The sequence below is a fragment of the Typopeltis vanoorti genome, chromosome 10 (genome assembly GCF_054136105.1).
Source record: "Typopeltis vanoorti isolate ZY-2024b chromosome 10, IOZ_Tvanoo_1.0, whole genome shotgun sequence".
In the NCBI taxonomy this organism is placed as follows: domain Eukaryota; kingdom Metazoa; phylum Arthropoda; class Arachnida; order Uropygi; family Thelyphonidae; genus Typopeltis; species Typopeltis vanoorti.
Window position 1 is genome coordinate 17,266,109 of NC_143558.1, and position 12,193 is coordinate 17,278,301.

The 12,193-nt window shown below is 36.8% G+C and overlaps 1 protein-coding gene across 1 annotated transcript in view; it reads right to left on the bottom strand.

Moving 5' to 3' along the window:
* The window catches only part of LOC150102196 (saccharopine dehydrogenase-like oxidoreductase), a 92,682-nt gene that overhangs the window by 63,499 nt on the left and 16,990 nt on the right, over positions 1-12,193 (bottom strand). The window contains exon 2 of the mRNA XM_090398817.1: positions 9,163-9,269. Within this exon, the coding sequence (XP_090254943.1) occupies positions 9,163-9,269 (107 nt within the window). The remainder of the gene's footprint in view (positions 1-9,162; positions 9,270-12,193) is intronic.

Genomic DNA, 12,193 nt, shown 5'->3' on the forward strand with positions numbered 1-12,193 from the left:
ATACACATCTAAACCATCTGATCAAAAATATCCAGACAAACCCCCCCCCCCCCTCACTGTAGTGGATATATATCATTCATCATCATTATCAGCCATTGTCGATCCACTGCTGGATGAAAGCCTTTCCAAGATTACTCCAAAACTGTTTGTCCATGGCACTCCTGCAAATCTGATGATATCACTCTGCTGTGATTTAGGTTGGCGTTGTGGTCATTTTATCTCTCATGGAATCCAATCCAGTACTTCTTTTGTCCATCGTTGATCTCGTCTTCGAGCAATATGCCCAACCCATTGCCACTTCATATGTTTCACTCTTCTTATGATGTCAGAGTCTTTGGTTTGATTTCTTATCCATGTATTCCTTTTGTGATCCAATCTTGTGATACCAAGCATACTTCTTTCCATACTAAACTGTGTTGTTCTTAATTTTTGAATTTCCTTTGCATTCAGTGTCCATGTTTCACATCCATATGTCAATATAGGAAGAATACATTGGCTAAAAACTTTTCTCTTCAGGCATAATGGTAGCTGGCTTTTGAATATTGAATGTAATTTTCCAAATGCATTCTACCCAAGCATCGTATGCCTTTTAATTTCCAAGTTTATGTAATTATCTACTTGTTTAATTTCCTCATTATTCATTTTTATTATTTCTGGTTGGACATAGCCGTCGCCAGCTTAGATCGTCCCCTGAGGCAAACAAATATTGCCCTTGATGGATTATAAGACAAAAATATAAGAAAATCTCCAATTGCTATTTTGTTTTTATTACAAGAGAAACATTAATACAAAACGATCACATAATATTAATTAAATGTTTGTTTGTTCTTTGAGGATATCGCACAATAAAACTTTATAAGCTATTATTCTAAATATAAATTATAAACTATGTCTGGCTCTATCGATATAGTTGCTAGACCAACCAATCTTTCTTGGGACATTGCTGTTCACAAATAATTTTTAATTAGTTTAAGCTTGGAAAATTTCTTTCTGCACTTGTTACGCTAACAGGAATTGTTAGCATAATGACGGTGCCTACTGCAATATGGCTGGATGAGTGCCATGAGGCAGGCTGCCTCTATGCTACACCTGTTGACTGTATTGGACACTATTGAACATAACTTGGGTCTTCTTTAGGCCAGCTGTTTTGCTAGCAGTTTGGAGTTCACAGATACAAGTCTGTAATTCATGTGTAGTTGAAGTAAAGATAACTGTTCTGCAAAGGGTAAATGGCTTAAATATCTTCCATTTATCTCGAGACCTTTCCCTTCCCAATCAAGAAGTTTGATTATTTCTTCTAGGCTCGCTGTGAATAATTTTAGAGATATTGTGTCACTATCTTATACCTCTCTGTATTCCCACAGTAGAGATGTTTCCATTGAAATGAATTGCTGCTGTGGCATTCGTGTATGCTGATTTGATGGTCCTGATGTATGGCTCCTCCACTTGGTTTTGTAATGCTTTAAGTATTGCACAAGTTTCAAGTGAATCAAAGGCTTTCTCATAGTCAATAAAACAAAGACATATAACAGTAATGAATATCAATTACCACTAACAGTTTCTATAATTACAACTGCATCGTAATAATCTGCTGTACGACTTGAATATGGTCCATTGTACTAAAGCCCCTTCGAAAGCCTGCCTGTTCTTTTGGTTGTGCTAGGTCTAGAGTTGCACAAAGCCTATGGGCTAAGACTTTTGTAAACACTTTGTAAACCACTGATAGGTTGGTGGTTTGTCAAGTCTTCTACCTCATCTTTTTTATGTATCAGAATTAGGGTAGCCTTCTTCCATTTGTTGGTGGTGCATCATTTTTCTTCAGGCATAAAGCTAATAGTTTTGCTAAGAGTTTGTAGATTCTTTCTCCACCTGTTTTAGAAGTTCAGCTATAACTCCATCCTCACCTGCAGCTTTCCCATTTTGCAAGCTATGGATGCTCCACATAACTTCTTCTGGTAGAATCTTCAGCTGTGTCGTAGTTGTCTTCATTTAATTCATCATCCTGACATAATATTGAGTAAAATTCTTTGACTCTTTTTGCTATAGCATATCTATCTCTGGTGATGGTCTCATCTTGTAGTCTGACTGGATGAACTGCAACCATCTTTTTGTTGCTGTTCATCAATAGCTGTTTGGCTTTTTTGAAACTACAGTTTGTTTTCAATTGTTTGTTGCTGTATGAATTTACAATTGAATTTTCTTCTGTGATACATTTTCTGATCATTTTACACAATTCAGTGTATTTGATTTTATTCTGTAGGTTAACTGTTTCATTTCTCTTCGTTTCTTCATAAGCTGTTTTTTTCTTCAGAGATTGTCTTGTTTCTGTTCTGTGGTACCAACTATTTCAAGTGAGCATTGTAAAAGGTTTGGGGTAATAATGTCATTACTTTCTGATAGCTCAGCATTGTCATCTATAATAAGATGTTTAAATATATTGTTTAGTTTGTATTATAGTTTGGAACATATCTTTTTTAATGTTGAGTTTGTGTACATCTTTTTTCTTCTTTCTTTTTAGCAGTTTATTTGGATTTTATTGTGTACCATATGATGGTTACTTCCAACATTGAAGATGTTTATGACAGAGCAGTCTTGAAAGATGTTTTTCTTATTGCTGAGGATAAAGTCAATTTCACTAGTTTCTCCATTTGTACTTTTCCACGTCCACTTTCTATGTTTTTTTTTTTTCTCGAAAAAGAAATTCATGATATACAGGTTTTCTTTTTCTGCAAATTCTATTAACCTTGCTCCTCTGTCATCTCTCATACCATATCCAAAATTTCTCATTGAGCTTTCATCTAAATATTGAATACCAATTCTGGCATTAAAGTCTCCCATTACAATTCTGAAATGATGTTTTCCTTTATTGTAGAGTTGGAATATATCATGATAGGAGGCCTCGATTTCTTTGTCAGTATGACTTATTATTGGTGCATAGACTTGAATGATCTTATGGGTGTATCTTTTTGAGATTTGAACAATACTTGCCATTCGATCAGATACACTGTCAAATTCTATTATGTTGTTCTTCAGTTTTTTGTTGATCAAGAATCCAACTCCACTGATTCTTTCCTTATCTTCGATGTCTAACTTCACAGTCCAAGAATGTCCCATTTTAGTCGCTTTAGCTCTTCAGTTAGCCTTGCTTCACTGCTCAGAGTCCTACAGTTTGATGTTCCAATGGCAGCATGATCTGGTTAGTTGGGGATTCTTAGCACCCTTTGCCTTCATGTTTCACTGCCTGCTGCCATAGGTGGTAACAATCAGTCCTCTGGGGGAATGAGGGCCATTTTATTTCTGTCAGATTCATCTTGGAAGGTTAGGCCATAAATTCACCATGCTGGCCAAGTGCAGGTTGGTGAATGGCAATATTCACATGGTATCACCAGTCCCAAAACCACTGGTCCACAGCACTTTATTCAATATATTCAGAGCTGCCCTGATGTCCAAAGGATGATAGTCAGGATTTCCCCTCCCCATCTGCCACCTAGGGGATGCGCTTGGTAGCCTGTGGGAGCTCCAAGATATATATATATATATATATATATATATATATAGTGGATATGCACACACGCGCACACACGAAAACTATGGCTCATACAGGTATGAAAGGAATCACATAGTCTTGCAATCTTTGTAGACAAATCTTTCTCTTTATCGCACTTTTTATCCTGGTTGGTGATGTGTGTTCACAGGACTGGTTTGCCTGTTCTGGGGGACAAAAAAAAAACAGAGTTTCTGGATGAAAAACCCAATACCTCCATATGAGACTGGCTAATTCACCTTTAGTCCAAAAAGACCAGATAAAGGTTTGTCAACCTTGGATGGGAATCGGACCTAGGTCTTTCTGACCAAAGGGCTTTATCTATACCGAATGAGCTACAGAGGCTCTAATCTTCATAGACAAATATTAACAGTAAATTAATGGGCTTTACTGAAGAGCTCAGTGACTTTTGACATGGTGGCACACTATGATAGCACCATCTTTGCAACAACTCAGTTCAGGAAATTTCTGCAGCTGCCATGATCAAACTTAAGTGATCCTATTGTGAAGGGGAAACACCTAAGAGCACACACAGCATAATCACAACAATACTATAAGGTGGAACTGGTGAGTGCTGAAGCACATGGTGCAAAAAAACTATCCTCAGTTGCTGGAGCAGCTAGCATAACTGCTCTCCAACCAACAGGCTGTAGATTTGAATCCTGCCATGAGCATGGATGTTTGTGATTGTCTTTAGGTGGGAGATGAATTTCATTGTCCAATGTGAGAGTACTGTCTTGCTTTTTGGAAGACTGAAGTAGCTTGAAAAAGTTCTATGTTTGGTCTCTAGAGTAGGGTTTTCAGACTATGTAAAAAAAATAAATTAAAAATGCAAAAAAATATAAAATTGATAACAAATAGACAAAAAAAATCTTTAGTCCACCCACTGTACCAAATGTATTGTAGGTTTGCAAATATTTTCGTCAGCAGGAGCAACATAAAAAAACACTCACTATGGAGTTCCAAAATACTTCTGCTAGCAAGTCCAGCACCACAATTGTGCATGATGAGCTGAAGAACATGGATTTTCAATGACTGTGCACAGTGGCGGCTCGCGGCTTGAAATCGTGGGGGTGCTGCAACTTTCGAAATATATATACACTATAAGTACAGTGTACATGCGTTTGGATAACATATCAAAATTATGGTGAAAATTTAAAAAAAAAAAATTAAACATGAAAAAATATTGTTTATTATTGATAAAATTATACAGTTTAGTATAATTCAAGATACTTAAAAATAAAATCCATTATCATAACCCCAATAATGTTCTAAAATAAAAACTATAACAAATGTTATGTCTATAACAAATTGTAATGTCCAAATATTTAAAGAGACTGAGTAAATACGATAAGCACTGTGAATACTCTACTACTGGCACAAACTGCATATAAACAGTGGAACTGCGCAATGGACAGTGCCGCATTACGCTAATAGCTTGCATCTCACTATGACATGCATATGCTTGCGCGCTTAGCAATATGTGGTAAACACAGTGCTGCTAGCGTCCTTTGCCATCCTAAGTGGCTACAAGATGGATTTTTATTATTTTTTATACAAAATAAGAGAATTGTATAGGATTGTTGATGATAAAATTAAATATTACAAGCAAATATAAATAAATTAATAAATATATTTACATATCAAGAAAAATTGGGGGTGCTGCAATTCTGCAATGCCTATGCAAGAGTTGCCCCTGGCTGTGCAGCAGTATACAAGCCTAACATCAATAAAGGCATAGCAAAGTATCATGTGGAATGGCAATGGATGGATTTGGGTTTGGTATATGCTGGGAATATACTAACTGTCCAAATGTGTAGTGCAAACTATGAAGTTTGGTGGAGGAAACATGATGGTCTGACCCTGTTTTTCACAGTTTGAGCTGGGCTCTCTAGTTTCACTAAATGGAGAATCTTAACAGTGGCCTATAATGACATTCCAGACAATTCTGTGTTTCAATTTCATGGCATGTTAATAGCAGTATCAACATGACAATGCCCTCATTTGCAAAGCAAGGTATGTATAATAATGATGGAATGGTTTATTAAAATGGGTGAAGAGCTAGACTGGTCTGCATAGAGCCCTGATCTGAATTCCATTAAACACCTATAGGATGAACGGAAATGCAGGATGAGTGCCAGACTGAATCGCTCCACAGCAGTAACTTCACTAATCTTATGGAAGATTGGAGCAGAATTACCACAGCAAAGTATAAAAATTTAGTGGAAATCCTTTTCAGAAGATTGAAGGCTGTTTTATAGCAGCAAAGGGTGAACAAACTCCATATTAATGTCTTTGATTTTAAATAAATTTAGTGAGTTGCAAACAACATTTAATAAAATATAAAATGCTATAGGTATTATTTCTGGAAAAATTCCCATGTTACTCCTCTAAGTAAATATTATTTTTCTGGCTATTTAGCCTATTTTTGTTTAGGAGTACCCCTTTTTTATAATGTTGTTAGCTTTTTACTCAAAGTGACAAAACCTCAATAAATGTCCACTGTCCCTACATAATCTCCAAGAGTTGGAAGCTCCAAAACAAAAATTAGGTCACTACTCCAACCCAAAGAAAACAACAGATACACCAAATACACTAAGATACACTAAGCAGTCATGACATAGCCTCCACTTCCCTCACAAGCTCTGAATCTGACACGCTGTTGAAATGGCTCACACCATGTTACTTCCATCCCTGATCTTATCCCATCATATCCTTCTCCTTCTCCAAAAATTTCTATCTTTTGCCACCCTCCCAAAGAATTCTCTGCCCATCTTTAAAAATCCATTTTTTTTTCTTTTTGAAATTCACATACCCCTTGCCCCACTGATAACTCTCCCACATCTCTCTATCCACACATTTCCAACTCCCCCTTCCTTTCAATCATACTTCAACAGCAGATAAATGTATATCGCCATACACCAGATGTCACTGAATAAGAAGACAACCAGCAACATCCTACAAAGGTATGTCCAAATTATTCTTCCTATATATTCTTTATATATCTGCCTTTAAAACATCAATAATGCCCTAAAAATTGAGTAAAAAGCCAATGACATTATAAAAAAGGGGTACTCCTGAACAAAAATAGGCTAAATAGCCATAAAAATAATAAAATATGATTTATATGGGCACTCCATAGAGAAAAGACTCAGACTTCGAACGACAGGACACTGCAAACAAAATCTCATCAAATGGGGCTACCTCGCTGGCCCAGATAATTGTGAGTGTGGGACAACCCAGTCCATGGAACACCTTCTTTCTTGTCCCTTTCTTCCATCACCTTGTGCAAAAGAGGACCTTATATTCTGCACAGAAAGAGCAGTTGATTGAGCAAGATACTGGTGGAACATCTGACCATATTTATTGTATATAAGTTATGTATAGTTTCCTTTTTTCATATTTAATTATTATTCCCTGTATAATTCACCTAACAAATTTAAGCTGTTCTCATTTGTAATGTATCCTAATTTGTTGTAAATAATGTTGTACCACTTACTTACTACTATAACACCTGTGTTTGGATACGAAATAAATAAACTCCATAGAGTCAAAAGACATATCACAGGAGACCAACTCTATCCATTAACACAATACCGATCATACATCTCCTTAAACCTATTCACTGTTGGGTGCTCACAACCACCCTACAAGTAAAGAACCTAGTCTGCACCTGCACACCATTACTAACCACACTCTTAAAAATAATAACTTATAGGTTTCTATCACATCCCTTCTCCTCTGCCTGTCAGTTAAGCTCTGCAACCCACACACCCTCAATCTATCCTCATGGGGAACATTCCACAGACCTGTCAACAACCTGGTCACTCATCTCTGAATCCTCTCCACCACCTCCAAATCCCCAAGAAATGCAGGTGACCAAATCTGTGCACACCGAAGTAGTCAACATGTGGCCAATTCATACTTTATAAAGATGGATAACCTCCCTATCTTTACCTGTCTATGTATTCTCCAGCATCCAAGTAATCGTCTGAGCTATTTTGCCAACTCTTACAATATGTCCTCTGAATTTCAAATCTTTATCCACCATCACCAATAGATTCCTAGCCTCAATTTCCTGTAAACTTGTACCATCAATATGATGCAAAGTATGTAATCTTTTCATCCCAAAGTACATTTTATAACACTAAATTGACAACAACCCATAAGATATCTGCATCATCTTTATCAACCATTGTCCACCCTAGTGTTGTATTGGCAAACAACTGAATATCCTCTTCAAATCTTCTGCTATATCATTAAATGTACAAATTAAAGAGTAGTGGTCCTAGTACAGAGCCCTGGGGCACTCCACTAGTCATTCTAATTTGTCTTTATTCCATTGTACCATACACAATCCTCTGAAATGCAGTGTAATTCTTGTAATTCTGCTTTAGAGATAAAATTTGGCACTCTAAGTCCACTTCATACTTCCAATAAAGAAGGTGATCCCACTGGGCAATGAAAATTCATCTCCCACCTAAAGACTTAACAAGTCACTGTAAAAATAATCATAATGTAGAATTATGAATCTTTTTTGCAATTGCTACTATACATTAGAATTTTACTGGTTTCGATGCTTTAAATTCTGAGGATTTAGTTTCAGTTTCGTAACACCGTATAGTTGGCACTTGCAATGTGCTTGTTAAGAAACCGATATTTATATTAAAGAAAAAAGTAAAGTATTTAGGATTAATTGTACTTACCAGATATCTGATAATTGCAATAATTCCAATGGTTCTTTATTTTAATTCATAATTGTTAACTGTACAGTGATATCTGTCGTTCATCATAAAAACATTCTCCTTTTGCTAATGGTGAATATGAAAAATATTTTTATATTCCCCTTGAAGAAATTTTTGCTGACTTGGTTGGCCGAGTGGTTAGCATATTCCACTCTCCAGCCAAAAGGCTGCAGGTTTGAATCCTGCTGTGGGCATGGATGTTTGTGATTGTCTGTGGAAATATTGGTCGTGGTGGTGGGTGGTAGATGCCGTTGGTGTAGTTGCAGTTAGTTCTAGTTGGTGGATTGAGGGGTGGGAACAGCTGTAGAGCTGATATCCTCCTCGATGAGTCCTGGGACTCCCTGGTGTCACGTAATAATAATATATTGGAGTGATGGACAAATGGAATGCATTGCGAATGCAACTTTTTTAAGGTAACATATTGAGTGAAATCTAAAGAGGAATCCAGCGTACCAACTCCATGGAAGTTTTGATATCTAGGTATCCTGATATCCTCCTCGATGAGTCCTGGGACTCCCTGGAGGTGTCACGTAATAATAATATATTGGAGTGATGGACAAATGGAATGCATTGCGAATGCAACTTTTTTAAGGTAACATATTGAGTGAAATCTAAAGAGGAATCCAGCGTACCAACTCCATGGAAGTTTTGATATCTAGGACAACTGAAGATAATCACTTGAAAACTGTTTGCTTATACTATGATAAAATAATAAAAAAAAAAAGTATTTATCAAGCATGACATGCTCACCAATTCAGCCAGACAAACCTATAAACATCAAATCAGTTGCAATTCAGAATATTTTTAATTTTATTTTTTTATAACAGTTCTAAACATTACATTCAATGATGACTGAAAATGCTTCAAACTTACTGGTCCCACACAATTTAATACCAGCTTTGTTCTTTTGCACATGTCCCTTATCGATTCCCGATTATTTATATCTGCTTCAATTATCTCAACATCATCAAGGGACTGATCTGTTGGAAAAAAAAAAAAAAAAAAAGTTGACATATTAGAATTAACAGCAAAATGAACATACATATTAGAAATACTTTCTACAAGGCATTTATGAAGTGCATTTTTTAAAAAAAATCTTTGTGTAACTCAAATACAGACTTCTTGAGCAAAATAGGATATGGATGATCTTAAGTAGCCTAATTCAGAATTTGAATTAAGTCTCAAGCATTTATAACATTTTAAGTCAAGCAACACTGGCAAAAAAAGTATCATACACATCTTGTTTACTATGAAAATTAGTAATGAAACATATATTAAGTTTTAATCATAGAAACATTCATGTTTATATTACTGTTACTTAAAGTAAGGTTCATGCAAGAAATAGGATATATTTTGGTAGCACAAGTTATCCTTTTCAAAATTGAGGAATAGCAAGGAAAAGGGTACTTGTTATGGAAGACCTTTTAAGCACCCACTAATTGTGCATTACAAGGTTTATCAAATGAAGAGGAATATCATGTCATCAGGAGATTTATATACAGGAGAAAGAGTGGGCAAAAACACAGAGCCCTGGATTGCTGACGTTGGTAGGCAAACCTAAAATCTGAAGCCATCTGCTAAGGCAACGAATTACCAGAGACCTAGTTGGAAAAAGCAGAAAGCAGACAATAAGTTGGTAAGTTTGCTGAGCAGGTTTCTGTGTAGACATGATCAAAAGTCCTAGAAATGCTGAGGGCAACATAAGAGGTAATCCAAACCATTTTATGGGTATCCAAAGGTGAGCAGTGATGCTATATCAGATGTGGACTGAGTGGCAAAATCCTTATTTCTAGTATCCAATTAGCTGATAGGCCTCCAATGTAGTGAAGAAAGTTGTTGATCTTTTATTTTTGAGAGAAGTAAAATAAGATCAACTGGACAACAGCTTAATCACACCCTTTTTAGGAAAAAAAGATTGTAAGTTAAACTATTATCTGATGGTATGAGTTAAATAGAGGCGTATTCATTTGCATGTAGATGCCAATCAAGTATAGAAAATATTCTAAAAGCCATATAGGATAGCTATTAATTCAAGAGTACATGTCTTTAGCACAAGAGGAGGGATGCTATTGGCAACAGTTGGTGTCCAAACTATTTATAGAATTCCGATTTCTCTCTGACCCAAGCATTAAAGGAGGTATAAAAGCTATTCTTGGTAACATGGAAGATAATTTGTCATGGCAGTCTATGCAGAAGCTAAGGCAGGCTTCTTGAATGCCAAGAAGCCCGCCTTAGCTTTGAGAAATAATATAATTATACCATCAAAAGAGAAGTGGAAGTATGGATGAACTGGAGTTAAATCAAATGGCAATGGATCAGAAAGCCAAGTGCCATTTGAATGGATTTTTGCAGGTGTTGCAAGCCATATCAAAGGCAAGTGCAAAGCTGGGGTTTTGTATAAAAGCCATTGTGATTTTTTTTGGAGAAAATAGGGACATGGAAGCCATTTGAATTAAGCCATTTGAAAATGCATCAATTGATGGAAATTGTAATCAGACCCATGGAAAGCAGGCAAAGGTCATCCCATCTGACATTATATAATGCCAATGTCTTATCAAAGGACACAAGACTAAAGATGGTGAGGTGTTCCATAATAATGGAAACACCTCCATGAGATTATGATCCACGTTTGCAAGGTATCACCCAACTTTGACCTTCTTTACTTGAAAATATCCCTTCCCCACTCAGTCAAATTCATTTGCTGTCTCTATCGCTCCCCCAATGCAACTAACCAATCTGAACTCTTTAATTTCCTCTCCTTAAAAATTGATTTTCTCCAATCCCACTTTTCCAACAGCGAAATTATCCTCTTAGGAGATTTTAATGTCCAACAACACCAGCTGGTTTTCCTCCTCCAGTTATACAGATCTTGCAGGCAGAGATGCTGAAACATTTGCCATCACTTACGACTTTACGCAACTTGTTCAGATGCCAACCAAGATACCAGATAACCCGAACCATTCCCCAAACACCCTAGATCTCTTCCTCACCAATGACACAGTGAAAATAGTGATCCCAGGGGGGGGGGGGGTAATTCTGACCACAATCTAGTGCTCATTTCCTCCCCCATGCAACAATGTTTACACAGACATTCCCATACAAGAGTAGTTTGGCATTATTAACAGTGACAAGTTGGACAGCCTCTGCAACTTCTATATGACATTCCCATGGTTGGACTGTTGCTTCCGGTCTTCCAACCCAAACATATGCAACAAATTTATTACCGAAGTAATCCTCACCAGCATGGAAACATTCCACACACTACTCTGAACTGCCATTCCCTAACTAAACCCTGGTTCTTCAAAAGATGTGCCAAAGTATGTACAGATGAAACACCAGACACATTGTAACTGGCTTAAATCAAGAACCTCATCCTCCTTAAGAGCTTATACCAAAGCCCAAAATAGATGTAAAAAAAAAAAAAAAAAGACAATCAATACTTCTAAAACAGAGTTCGAAAGAGCAAAAAGCAGGAATCTAGCCCTTATCATACCCAGATGTCTCTATTGCATCATCACCCACAGAAAAAGCCAATCTTCTGGCTTCATAATTTGCTTCCAATGCATTATAACTGATGATGGTAAATGCCCCCCCCCCCCCCAACCATTCCTGACACCCAACATACAATGCCCCCCTATATCCTTTTGCCAGGATGAGATCAGAAAATTACTGTCTAAATTAGACACAAAAAGTCTCCTGGCCCTGATGGCATTCTCCCAATTGTCATGAAAGTTTGTGCACTAGAACTGACTCCTATCCTATGTTGCCTATATATACTCTCTCTTAGTGTACTGGAATCTATCCCACAAATTGGAAATTGGCCTATATTCAACCGATTCCCAAGAATGGGTGACAAGTCACTGCTGTTCAACTACCACCCTATCTCGCTTACCTCAGTCCTGTC